General features: G+C 46.6%; 1 protein-coding gene across 1 annotated transcript; it reads left to right on the forward strand.

Annotated features, from left to right (window-relative positions):
- Nucleotides 1-5,117: 5,117 nt before the first annotated feature.
- LOC110545532 (glutathione S-transferase Mu 2) lies at nt 5,118-10,664 on the forward strand. Its single transcript, XM_021631712.2, has 8 exons — nt 5,118-5,274; nt 5,524-5,599; nt 6,029-6,093; nt 6,308-6,389; nt 6,488-6,588; nt 7,430-7,525; nt 7,609-7,719; nt 10,116-10,664. The coding sequence occupies exons 1-8, from the start codon at nt 5,239-5,241 to the stop codon at nt 10,203-10,205; spliced, it is 657 nt and encodes a 218-aa protein (XP_021487387.1). The 5' UTR covers nt 5,118-5,238; the 3' UTR covers nt 10,206-10,664.
- The last annotated feature ends 3,157 nt before the right edge of the window (nt 10,665-13,821 follow it).

Raw genomic sequence — 13,821 nt, forward strand, 5'->3', positions numbered from 1 at the left:
GAAGAGAGAGGGAAAGCACTGTGGGGGGGGGCAGGGGGAGAGAAACCAAAATGTCTGGATTATTGTAATAAAGAGCCTCTGTGGCAGAGGAAGCCCAACCCTTGGGCTGGGAAGTTCAGGGCAGAGGTCAGTGTACCAATCACAGGTAGGGACTGAGGGATGCTGGGAGAAGATCATACCCCAAATTCAAGAGCTACCCAAACAATTTAAAATAGTCAAAACACTTCTCTCTCTCTCTCTCTCTCTCTTGTGCCTAATGGAATTCATTGAGAAAGGGGTTTATGATACATTTTTACGAGACAGAAACGTTCTCCCATACTAAGGAGGCATTTATGACCTGTTTTTAAAAACATTTTTAAACCATGGTAAGATTTGTTTCAGAAAAGTACCCAGAGATCCCTGCCTCTCCACTTCTCAGAACATAGGGCAGACAAAGAGCCACCTCTCTGTATCATACTGCCCAATATTTTGCTAATAAATTTTCATTACATTTGCAGTGTGTCAGGAGCAATCACTAAATACAAAGAAAAATTGCCAACTTGTACCAGAACCCAAGATAAAGCTAACAGAAATGGGCTGTAAACAGGGCTGTATTCACAGGAACTGATTAGGTGGCCAGAGCTAGTCCCAAAGAAGGTACAGAGTGTCACAGCCAGGATACAAAATTCACTCTTGAGGACTGACTGAAACAATAAAAGACCCTTGTTGCCACAGGAGATTACAGAGGTGACATCTGCCTGTATGCGTATTACCTCCAGTCCCCTACAAAAATACAGTAGCTTCCAGCCACAGACCACCCGTGACCCTGGGGAGGTGATACAGGGAAGAGAGTTTGCCAGAAATGGCCAGACAACAGAGGATGAGAAAACTCTTTGGCATTGCCTCCTTAAGTTTGGCATGGCAGGACACTGAGTGTTGCTCAATATGCCAGGCCTCCAGACTCTCAGATGTCTGCCGAGATCCAGGTGAACACTTGTACACTCAGAAAGCAGAATTTGGAGAGGGTGTTTTCTTTGCTCATAAAACCAAACTCTTAGGATGTAACACAAGAGAGGGGGGTCTCAACTTTTTATTGCTCTTTGTTCTGTTTTGTTTCAGGGATCCACAGCAAACTTTTGTCTAAACAAATGCTGATGTAACAGGAACCGTGAACTCGCCAGCCTGCAGGCCAGTGTGCACAGCGGATTTAGAAAGACAGCTACAAGCTGATCTTTTCCTCTGTCTGCACTTCTCATGGGAGGCAATGAAGAAAGACCCAGGAGTAGCCTCATCCTTTGTCAGCCTTTTGTCTTCGGCCCAGGATCTCAGCTGCAGCAGCCCTCTACTGTGGGAGTTAGGGGTGTTAGACTGTTCTAGTCGTCAGAGTGAGCCACACACACAGGGTACCAAGTGACAATTCCCATCTGGGGCCATTAGTTCTAGGATCCCAAGTGATACAAGAGAAAAACACATACATCTCATTGGATCTACATGGACTTGGGAATCTTCACAAAAGAAATTACTAGAGCTTTATCTTTTTGTACTTTTAGACAGTGAACAATAAACCTGTGAAGGAATGGCCAGACAAATGGATCTCTAGACTAAGGTACAAAATTCTACATTTCTAAGAGATACACAGAGGAGGGGTGTAATCAGAGAGCCATATCACAGTGTATTTATTCAAGTTAGACCCCTAACTAGCCAGCAGCAAGGGGTCTCTGGCGATCCTGTGGCCTTGGTTTGTGAAGGGAATCTCCAAAAAGAATCCCCAAGACTTGCTGCATATGGACATAGACAGGCCAAATAACCATTTCCAAAATTATGTGATTAGGTTGTTAGACTAATGCTTTCTTGATTTAGCTTATGTTTTTAGAAACTCAGCTATCCCTTTAAGAAGTGTATTGGTAAGAGTTTCTTGTTTTGTGGCTGGAGGTGTGGTTCAGCCATTAGGAGCACTAGCTGCTCTCTAGCCGACCTGGGTTCAGTTCCCAGCATCCGCATATTGGTGCACAGTCATTTGTAACTTCAGTCCCAAAGGATCTGTGGCCCTCTTCTGGCCTCTGCGGGCACTGCATACACATGAGTACAGGCATTCACAGGAGCAAAATGCCCAGACACATAAAATATCTGAAGCATGTGGGGAATTTCTTTTACTGAATTTCAATTTGACAGCATCTTAGAAAATCAAGAACACAAAACAACGTTCTCTTAAATCTAAAAACAAAAGTATAAATTTCATCTCTACGTTTAAATAAATGATATTTCAAAGACAGTAAAGGAATTTCCAGAGGAGACGTGTTCATATTGTCAGTATTTATATCTAACAATTTGTATGTTAAAACCTTAAATTATTACCTAATTTTATTTGAAATTTCTGTGAGTTTGCCTTGAGAATGTTAGACTATTTAGCTATGGATATAAAAGAAACTAGGACGTCCAGTCCCAAGGTCACTCTATAGGTCCTGGACACATTCTACCCAGAAAAAAAAAAAGTAGATGGTCCTGTGAGTCTCTCTGAACAACCAGACATGTCCACACTGTGCACCAAACACATGGAGATCCACAGGGGCTGGCAACTCCGGATGAATTCCTGTGAGGTCACTATTGACTATGACCTCTTGTTTCAGACCTGTTCCCTGGGTCCCTGGTCTCACTGCCTCCTATTACTTTTCAGAGTATAGGGTCATTCAGGGGGTGATGGTGTTTGGGAACACCGCTTTGAGAGCCTGGCCAGCCCAAACCTTCCCTTCCTTCAGCATAGCGCTCTCCCCAGAAGGGTCTAAGTCCCCTTTCTCAGCTCCTTAGAGACCTTGTCCTGGCCAGCCTGGCTCCTCCTCTCCTGCTGCCCCTGCCTTACTCTCCACTCTTCAGAGAGTATGGAAACAGGATACTGTGGCCCGTGTTTCCTGAATCGCTGGTCTACAGAAGAGCAATGCAATGGGACCCAGTCTCTGGGAAGATGACGGCAACTGCTTTTTTTTTTTTTTTTTTTTTTAATATAGTAAGGAAAGGCCAGGTGGATAAACAGTAATGTTCCAGGATTTGTTCAACATATTTTGAATTTATTTTAGGTTTATGTGTGTTTTGCCTGTCAGTAGAGAGTATTGCAGATCACCCAGAACTGTAATTACAGATGGTTGTGAGCCTCCATGTAGGTGCTGAGAATTGAGCCTCTGTTCTCCGGAAGGGCAGCAAGTACTCTTAACTACTGACTGAGCCATCTCTCCAGATCCTTGTCTTATATTTTTAAGATTATCATTTTAATTTGCATACAAGTTTTTCTTAAGAATTATTTTCTCAGCTAGAGCCAGAAATTCCATATTTCCCTGCTCCTTTATGGCCTGTCTTACTTAGGGTTTCCATTGCCGTGATGAAACGCCGTGACTCCGGGAAGCAACCCCGTGAGGAAAGGGTTTACATTTTAGCTTACACGTCCACGCTACAGTCCCCTCACTGAGTGAAGTCAGGGCAGGGACTCAAACAGGACAGGAGGCAGGAGTTGACACAGAGGCTGTGGGGGAGTGCTGCTTCCTGGCACCCAAGTCCACGAGCCCCGGGGCCTCCCCCATCAATCATAAATCAAGACTGCCCACAGCCTTGCCTATTGGCCGATTTCATGGAGGCGTTTTCTCAGTTGTCGGTCCCCCTTCTCAGACAACTCTAGCTTTTGTCAAGTCGACAAAAAAATCCTCCGTCCCGAATTATCCTTAACAATGGTTCAGAGACTCATGCATGCACGTGTGTACATGCGCTGATGGCTGGTCTGGGGAAAGCTATGTGAGAATTTACGTTGAAGCATTATCCTCCTCCTGTAACTCGGGTGCATTTTAGAGACCTGAATTCGGAGGACTGGCTGTGTCTAGACATAAGCAGCTTTCGCCACAGCTAGTGGCATTCTGCTAGTCAATCGCGCTAGCGCCATGAAATGGTGTCAGAGCTTCAAGCTTCGCAAAGATCCACCGAGTAGTCTGTTCCTCTGTCCTTAGCGCTGAGGTAGCTTCAGCCTGACCCAGGCCCACTTTACACCTCACGCTGACGTCCTAACCGGTGTTAATTCTCCAAATACACTTTCCGCATTGCAGCGGCCTTTTATTTGCGGGGTCTGGGTCACCTGTTTCCCATTCTTCCTTGTATCTTGCCATTTCCTTTAATCGGGGCAAAGACAACCAACGCTCAATTAATCACACACCTCTTGATTTTGAAACAGCCTTGCCTTTGAGGAAGTAGGCTGGCAGGTAGGACAGTGTTCTCGATAGGACATCGTACCACAAGGCCCATATTGAAGGGTGGTTTGAAAGCTACTTGATTCTCCCTATCATGCCCAGACATATATGGGTGTTGGCGACCCTGACACCTGAAGATCTGGTTCTGGGTCCCCTGTGTCCTGTACAGTTCTTTAAAGATCCACTCTTGCCAGCATCCTCTTGTCCGTTGGGAGCAGGAGAGGTGTCTGTTCCCTTGGAACACATACTTTCACACCCTAGCATGCTCCAGCTGTGAGCTCTGTACTTCCAGCCCTTCTTGGTGGTAGGGTGAAGCCATGGCAGCCTAGTGCCCTCCGGGGAAGCTGGGGGTGGCCGTGGGTGGGGTTGTCTCTCAGGTCCGCAGTGCCCTCAGTGTCCAGAGTCGCAAACACAGCCAAGATAATAAACACCGAAACCACTCGATACTGTCTGCCCTTTGTCCTTCGATAGGTCTGTTTTATTATTCCTGTAAACACCAGTTTTGTTTTGTTTTTTTTCCAAATTGGCCAGGATCCTTCCTGCTTTTCCAACAATAGGACTAAACTCTTCGTTGGGGGTGTCTTGTTTTAGGCTAGCAACAGGCTGAGTGATAAGAAGCGGGGAACGAAGGAGGGATCGTTGCATTTCCAACATCTGGCCTCTCTCTAAAGGCACCGACATCTTTGGGGGATGGGGAGAGAAGGAGGAGGCAGCGTCTGCGCCGGCAGGCAGGGACGGGGCATGCAGAGCCACCCAACAAGCTTTAGGGGTCGGATCCAAACTTTACTCCCGGGGCCACGCAGCCAAGGCTACTTAGATTGGCCTCGGTCTTCTTCGGGGCGGAGTGGTTCAGGGTTGGAAGCTGAGGGAAGACCTGGGCGAGAGCCTACCCTATCAGGGGAGGGGCGGACGGGAAGGAGGCGGGGCCAAGGACGACTGGATTTACTACCAGTCCCTCTGCTTCTGTCAGAGCACAGAGCGCCAGAGCACAGTTACAGTTTACCTAGCTCCGCTTAAGCCAGACAGCACCAGCACCATGCCTATGACGCTGGGTTACTGGGACATCCGTGGGGTGAGAGAGGGTTCTGTCAGCCGAGAGCGCTGGAGACCAGGGGCGGGTGTGCTCAGGTGTTTGAGACTCTCTCTGTCTCTGTCTCTGTCTCTGTCTCTCTCTCTGTCTCTCTCTCTCTGTCTCTCTCTCTCTCTGTGTGTGTGTGTGTGTGTGTGTGCTATTAGATCAAATAGATTCTAGGGATTCAAATAGAGAGAGAAGGCCATACCGTCAGGGTCCGGTGCGTCTCTGACCAGTCTTATCTTGCAGTTGTGTCACGCCATCCGCCTGCTCCTGGAATACACAGACTCAAGCTATGAGGAGAAGCGTTACACCATGGGGGACGGTAATAACACCCTCTCAGTCAGACTCTTCCCCAGCTTCTGACTAGGGGTCCTCAGGAGCCCCTGTGCCTGGCTCCCTGTTGCCCAGATCTGCGGGGGCTCCTCCAGGTAGATCGAGCTAGAGTCTCCACCTTCAGGAACCCCCTGTGAAGACGGTTTGGCCCTCCTGTACGGGGCTCTGGCTTTCCCTCTGTAATTTAGCCTTGGCCTAAACCTTTTGGCCTAGAGCTGGAGGGCCCATAGTCCCAAGCACTCTTCGTTCCTTCCTGCAGCCTTGGAAAACGAGACTCACTGTATGAGGTTTCAGGTTCCCTGCTTGGGCGTGGGGGTGGGGATAGGGGTGCGATGGGGAGAGCTTGCCTGCCTCCTAGGTCCTTGTAGGAGAGTGGGAACTGGGGCGATTTCTTTTCACAACCTCTTGTCCACCACAGCTCCTGACTATGACCAAAGCCAGTGGCTGAGTGAGAAATTCAAGCTGGGCCTGGACTTTCCCAACGTAAGCGCAGGGAAGGAGAGGTTTGGGGGAAGGTGCGGTGTTCTTAGCTCATCTCCTTGCCTGGGTGAGGGGTTTCTGCTCTTCTGGCGCCCTGTGTTCATGGAGGGTTTCCCATGCCAGGCATACTGGGTGCCAGGCCTAATGTCTGTTCTCACCCAGGGAAGGAATGTTGGGATCTCATATCCTCTCTGACTGTTCCTTCTTGTCCATCCAGCTGCCCTACTTAATTGATGGGTCACACAAGATCACCCAGAGCAACGCCATCCTGCGCTACCTTGCCCGCAAGCACAACCTGTGTGAGTGAGGTTGTCTGCGGGGAGGAGGATGGTGGTCATCTCCCTGGGCTTGGCTGGGGCGGGAGGCTGAGGGTGAGTCTGTGCTGTGTGTGCTGCAGGTGGGGAGACAGAGGAGGAGAGGATCCGTGTGGACATTTTGGAGAACCAGGTCATGGACACCCGCCTGCAGTTGGCCATGGTTTGCTACAGCCCTGACTTTGTGAGTCCTCCAGTGGATGGAGAAGACAGTGTTCAGAGTTAAAATCTTAGGTTCACATCTATATTGGTCAAGTTTACGTTTGACTCCTGCATTACTGATTCTTTAAGGACTTACTTATCCCGGAAACCAAGTGGCCTTAATGACTCCAGAATCTCACCAAATAGCCATTGTGAATCATTTTTCACCACTCCTTAGGGTACAGTTTGGATCCTCCAAGCTAAAAATACAGTTTTAAACATTAGGGTATGTATTCTGAGCCCTCCTCATCCCTGACCTTTCACCTCCACAGGCCCTCTGTCTCCAGAACTTTAGTTTTCCTGCCTTTAGTAGCAGCAGGAATCAGGACCACTTCCCAATAGGCAGCTCAAGGTTGGCCAGAAGGTCACTGTCCCTGACCCTCTTCACTTTCAACATCAAATGCACCTTCACTTTATAAAAAGTACTAGAATTTTCCTGTTCTGCCAGCCAGTAGGAAAAGCTTTCCTTCCCTCCTGAGATGTCTTAGTATTTTGTTTCTTTGATTGCACCAGCCATCTGATTCCAGAGTGTGACGGGTCCATAGGCACCTCCGAGTCTGGCCCCAGGATCTGATTTGGGCAATAAGAGAAGGTCAAAGATAATGTTGTCTTCTTGTCTGATGTCTCATCACCTCCAACAAATGAGACCTGGTGCCTGTAGAAGTCAAATAGGTTGCAACAAATTAACCTAAAATCTGGAAACTGATTCAAGCCCAGCCTTGAGCAGGGGACACTCACCTCTGTATTCTTGTGAAATCAGATGGCCAGAGAACCTATGTCAGAGGGTGGTGACGGCTTGTTGTTATGGTTTCTCCCTAACTCAGGAGAAACGGAGGCCAGAGTGCTTAGAGGGTCTTCCCGAGAAGATGAAGCTCTACTCTGAGTTCCTGGGCAAGCGGCCATGGTTTGCAGGGGACAAGGTAAAGGGAGGGAGGTGGGGAGGAGAAGTTGCAGTCCTTCCCAGGTGTCAAATTCCAGTGCACTCACCCTTGGCTTCCTGCAGATCACCTACGTGGATTTCCTCGCTTATGACATCCTTGACCAGCACCGTATATTTGAGCCCAAGTGTCTGGACGCCTTCCCAAACCTGAAGGACTTCCTGGCCCGCTTTGAGGTGATGGCCTGATCATGGTTGCTCTTGGATGCCCTACTTCCCTTTCTTTTTCCCAGGATGCCTTTCTACTCCTTGGAATAGAAATGAAGAATCATTAGCATTTATTGAGCACTGGCTTTCTGTGAGGATCTGTGCTCAGCATCTTACCTTTATAGGGTCAAATTTATCACTCCAAGGTTCCTACAAGATGGATAGAACTAGCAGAACCCTAAGATAAACTGAATCTGGAAGGTAAGTCACTTGCTCCAGGGCTCCACTCCCACCCACGAAGGCCTGTTTTGTGTGGGCCTCTGACTTCTGGGGGAAGCCCTGGAATGGCACTTACTGCTGAAAAGAAAAACCTCAGGCCTTTGTCCAGCCAGGGTTTTCTGGCCGCCACCCTTTTGAGCAGTGGACCATGACGGAAGTGTGCAGCTGGCTTTAGGCATGAGGAAGGTAAAGGACCTCAGGGTCCATGTGAAGCATCACAGCACAGTAAGTCTTCATGGCTGACCTGCAAAGCACTTCCCTTCCCACATCCCCACTGTGGGAGCTCGGGCTGTAAAGGTGTTTGGAAAGAGTAGACACACGGAGCCCCTGTTGGGGGGTTATCCTTTTTATGTAGGCAACTCTTTTCCCTCCCTATCCCTCTCCCTCTCCTACCGGCTAATGTTCCAGTTTCCATCTATGAGACGAGGCCATATGCTTATTTCAACACCCGTTTGCTGACCTCTTTCAAGTGAGGCACACTGTCAGGTCCCAGAGGACAGGCCCTGTACCCTCATCCTGGCACTAAGTATACCACACAATGCTGGGCACAGCAGACTGTGAAGTGTGTGCAGTATCACCTGGGGCCAGAGATCCAAGCTTGAACCTCATGGTGACTCAAGTGGCATCCGGGCCCCTGAGTTTGACACCCCTTAAAAAATCTACTTTATTAGAAATTTCATAATTTGAAGCATTAACTTGTTTTAAGCCTGGAATCTGTTTTTATCCCCTACTCCTTCTTGGCTAGTGCTCATTAGCTCTGCTTCTGGTCTAAGTTGAACAGCTTTTGGGAATTACACAAGAGCTGGCAATGCTGTGGGGAAAGAGGGAAGGGAGATATGAGAGTTGCAGCCTGAGGCCTGGCATTCTGGCTTGTTGCAAACTGGCTGTCCTGAATTTTAGAATTCCTCAGCAGTTAGTTAGCGGGGAACTTAATCTTGGGAAGAATTCCCACGGGCTGAGTGAATGTGGCACGGTACCTACATCAGAGCTACAGATAAGACTGATTGTAGTATAGTAACATTGGACTACCATTGGGTACCAGGTAGAGTAATGTGCACTTTCTGCTTTCTGGGAACGGATCAGAACCCTACTTACCCTGCCTTTCCGGTGGACCACCCTCCCTCCTTAGATACTTCTGTTAAGGATTTGCTGAGTCATTAGGTGAAATCTGGGCTCTTTTTCAAGTGTGTTCTGCCAACTCCTTTCCCTGCCAGCTCCTTCCGCTATGTGTAAATACAGGCAGGAGCTTCCCCATGAAAAAAAGAGTATGACTGTGCAGACAGTGGCAGGGCTGTGTGAGTAGGAGGAGGTTGCTTAACCTCTGGACTTCTTGCAGGCCCGTTGAGTGTTTGTTGTTTTTTTGTTTTGTTTTGTTTTTGTTTTTTTTTTTTTGCTTGATTGGTTTTTGGTTTTTCAAGACAGGGTTTCTCTGTATACGAGCCCTGGCTGTCCTGGAACATATTTTGTAGACCAGGCTGGCCTTGAACTCACAGAGATTTGCCTGCCTCTGCCTCCCTAGTGCTGGGAGTAAAGGATCCCAACCATTGAGTGTTTTTTCCCCTAACCTATGGTTTACTGTCTGGAGGACACCAAGCCCTCACTGTTATGATATATAAATTACACACTGTGCAACAGGTTGTGGTACAGGGAAGTTTATTATGAGAAAGGTGAGACAGAGACAGAGAGAGAGCTTACAAAAGAGAGGAGAATACAGAGTGGGGATGAATACAGACAGCATTAGAGGGACAGGCAGAGAGAGAGAGACAGTGGAAGAACATGGGAGAGGAGAGAAAGGGGGATAGGGTGACACTCTCCAGGAGAGAGAACTCAGAGATGGGGAGAGAAACTGAGGCAGAGAGAGCATGCAGTGATGGGCCGGTCCTTTACATCTGGTGTACACACACCTGGTGGTGGCAGGTGATGGCATCAGGTTGCTAAGCAACCTAGGAGCGTGTTAGTGCATTGACTTGTGCTGTTTCTCCACTTGATGTTCTCCTTAAGGTGGGACTCTAGGAAAAGGAATTTTCCAGAGCTGAGGTTGACCGCTCTGCTTTCCTCCAGATCTTGGGCCCACATGGAGTTCATGGGGTTTGGCTGGTCAGCCCAGTGGGCTGGGCTGAGCTTTGCTTTCTCCTTTCCACTTACAGGCCCTGGAGAAAATCTCTGCCTACATGAAGTCCAGCCGCTTCCTTTCAGGCCCCATATATTTGAAGATGGCACTGTGGGGTAACAAGTAGGATGCTTTAATACCAGGGCCAAGAGGAGATCTAGGTTTGGTGGTCATTGGCCTGGGGCACATCTGGGGCCCTGGACCACTGCATCAGTCTCCCCATTCCTTCCTTACTGGAAATTCTCTTTTGAAAGGCCCTAGCAACTCCTCTTTTCCACTCAGCCTCTCCCCACACCAAACCTCTATTCACTCTAGCTCCCCTTTCCTTCAGTCCCTTACTTCCTTTTCTTGTCTTTGCCCTGGATCCTAGTATCCATCAGGTTTGCTAGGGGTGCTGAAGGGATGCACCTGACTCTGGGGCTCCCAGCACCGTCGGAGAAACCAGTCCTGCCTTCTGTGCAGGAGCCCATCATCCTGCGAGGCTACCCCGTGCTGCCAGAAAGGCCAGTCCTCTAGTTTGCAGACCCTGGTCTCCGGTATGGGACTGTCCCCGCCCTGTCTGATCCTTAATAAAGTCTGAACCACACTTGTTCTGTGTCTAGTTGTCTGTGCCTCTCAGGACAAACTGCGTCGACTTGCTTGGGTGGGCTTTGTTCTTTTATCCACAGAAGGGACAGGGATGTGGGAAGGGGGTCTTGATGGCCCCACAATGAGATTGCTTACAGTTTTTTTATATTCCTTGCCATTAATTTTGTGTAGGAGGGGGCTGCATCTGTGCTGAGTGCTGGAATTAATTTTTTTTTCTGTCCCTGCTCTAGCTCCCAAATAATGAGACAGAGAACTTTTAAATTTATTAATAAGTATCAGGCACCGTGACTGGGCAGATATTGATCTATTCTAATTTGTCTATGCTAGTCTAACTACTTCCTAGCCACATGCCCTGTTCCTTGTCCTCCAGTTTCTCCCTGGCCACTCCTGCTCCATCTTTGTTACCATGGCAACTCCCCCATGGTGACCTCCTCCTCATGTCTTGGTGACCTTCCTCTTCTCTTTCTCCTCCTCCCTCTCCCCCCATCTCTACTTGGGACCCCCAAATTGGAAATGGAAGTCCTACTTCCTATCTCTTCTGCCCAGTTACAGGCTCTTCAGCTACTTTATTAACCAGAGATATTTGGGGAGTAATTGTTACACAACATTGAGACAGGAGATTCTTCAATAGCAACAACAATACCAGAATTTTTTAAGCACTTAATTCACTGCCAGTTCAGCAATTAATAACTGAATATACAGAAACACCTTAATATAATATGAGTGAAGGTCACATCTACATTTTCTCCTTTTAGTCCAAGAAATAGTTTTTTCTCTAATGTCAATAAACTATATACAATAAGAACAACTATGGAAACTATTACGTTAGAATTACATTCACAGTGTCTAGTCCATTTTTCCATTATCTATCTATCTTGGTGATTCCAAAGTTCTTTACCTAAATCCCTTTCTTATCATGCCTTTACCTTCTCTAGCTATCACAGTTTTCAATTACCAACCTTAGAGTACCTGTTTACAACTTCCTCCAACCTTCATAAAATACCTTCTTAAACCCTCTAACCTTCATTCATCCTTTTTTGTTGTTTTGGTTTCAGTTTTTGGAGGCAAAGTTTCTCTGTGTAGCCTTGGCTATCCTGGACTCACTTTGTAGATAAGGCTGGCCTTTAATTCACAGTGATCTACCTGCCTCAGCCTCCCTAAGTGCTTGGATTAAAGTCATGTGCCACCATGCCCTGCTTCATTTATCAATCTTAAAACACCTATTACTTAAATTTTCACATTCTCCTACCTTCATAACTTGCATTGACCATCCTTAAAGCATCTTCTTAGACCCTACAATACTTTCTTAGATCCTTCACAACTTAAACTTTTTATGTAAAACTGTAACTATCTAGTCTTCAACCCCATCAGAAACCTAAGAAGGATACCAGAGTAGCCAGGAAGTACAGAGCAAGCAGTTTCCAAAACTACAGAAATGACAGAGACAGCTGGCTGCCTGGACTGTCACTCAATGTTCCTCAGCAACACTGAAGCATCATCTTTGGCCTTCTGGCTCAGTATAGGACAGATTTTTTTCAGTGAAGCAGGAATTAGGACAGACTGACTACCTTGTTTTGGCAAAGCTTGACAATTGACTTCTTCCATGTCCTGTTTGTCCACAGCTCGGACAGCATGCTGTCAGCAGTTGAGGCAAGGGCAGTTTCTTGCACATTGGCCACCAGCTTTGCCCTATTTGAAGCAAACTCCATTTGAAGGTTCTTTAAAGCCCGTCATCTTCTTTGAAGTGGAATGGGGGTGCTGTCAGGAACTGACATGTCTCACTGTAAAAAAAAAATCCTTTTATTAATAAAACCTCTTTAAATGCCATATTCTGTAGAGCCCTGAGGTTTTTGAAGACAGTCTATTATATATCGGAATAGGCAAGTATTGCTTGTTTCTAGCTATTACTATCTGTTCAACCTAAGACACATATTTCTGTAATTAACTAAACTAGTATCTAACATGACCATGAGTTTTATTGACTGACTGCTAACTTGCATTACTTAATTATTCTAAACAGTTTATAACAGCAGCTTTCAAAAGGACTTGAACTTCTTGCATTATTAAATGAGTTGCATAGGTGCAATACCTTATACAAGAGTTGAAACATATTATAGCATATTGTGGCTAAATACAACCCTAAATAGGTATCAACATACAAAATACATATCAGATGTAAAATATTGAGTTGTTAATATTCTTTAGTCTGAAAGTAGATTCAATAATCTACTTTATCCTATTCCTATGTCCCTCTCTTTTCTTTTTATTCCTTCTCCCCTTTTTTTCTTTAACAGTAGAGATGAGAAGAAAAAAGCCTAAAGGAAAGAGGAAAAGAGATCTCTGACTCTAACCTCCTCTACTTTGTTTCCTCCCTGACCATGACCATTAACAACTTGCCACCGACCCCCTTTTTAATGACAACAATCATTCATCACCCACTGAATGACCAAAAACCATCCATCCCACATTTTTGGAATGGGGCATCATTTTCTTTTGTGGGCCCTAAGAAAATTGGGATAAAGGCCAGGTCCTAGGAGAGCCAGCTGTTTCTCTAGCTGTCCAGGCTCTGTGTGACAGGAAAATACAGGTCTTAGCTGAAGTACTGGCTAAAGCAGTCTATAAGGCTGGACCAACTGGGGTCAGCCACTTTGAAGCTGAAATGCAAAATTCATCAACAAAATCTAAGCTGAATTCAACAGCATATTTAAAAGATCATTCTCTGGGATCTATCCGAGGGACTCAAATGGATCAAAGAAGATCTATTCATTTATTCATCAGGTGATCCTCTCAAAAGATGCAGAAAAGCATTCAACAAAATCCAGCATCCCCTTGGGACTGAAAAACTCTAAATAAATTACGTATAGAGAAAGAATGCACCTCAATATAATAAGGGACATATATAATAGATTAACAGCTAATGCCATCCTGAAGGGAAAGAGGCTCCGTCTTTCAATCTAAGATCTGGAACAAGACTCAAAACCATCTTCTGTTTTCCTCTGCCATGTGTTCCCTCTGTGCATTCTACTATGCAGCCATCTGTCCCCAGGGAGGGGGAAATAGCCACTCCTGGAGGGGGTAGCCTCTTCTACAACCCCCCACATATAATGGCTCTGGATATGGGGGATCCTAGAGGAATTTCCTTGGGTCAGAGGCAG

Source organism: Meriones unguiculatus, chromosome 10, assembly GCF_030254825.1.
Source record: "Meriones unguiculatus strain TT.TT164.6M chromosome 10, Bangor_MerUng_6.1, whole genome shotgun sequence".
Lineage (NCBI taxonomy): Eukaryota > Metazoa > Chordata > Mammalia > Rodentia > Muridae > Meriones > Meriones unguiculatus.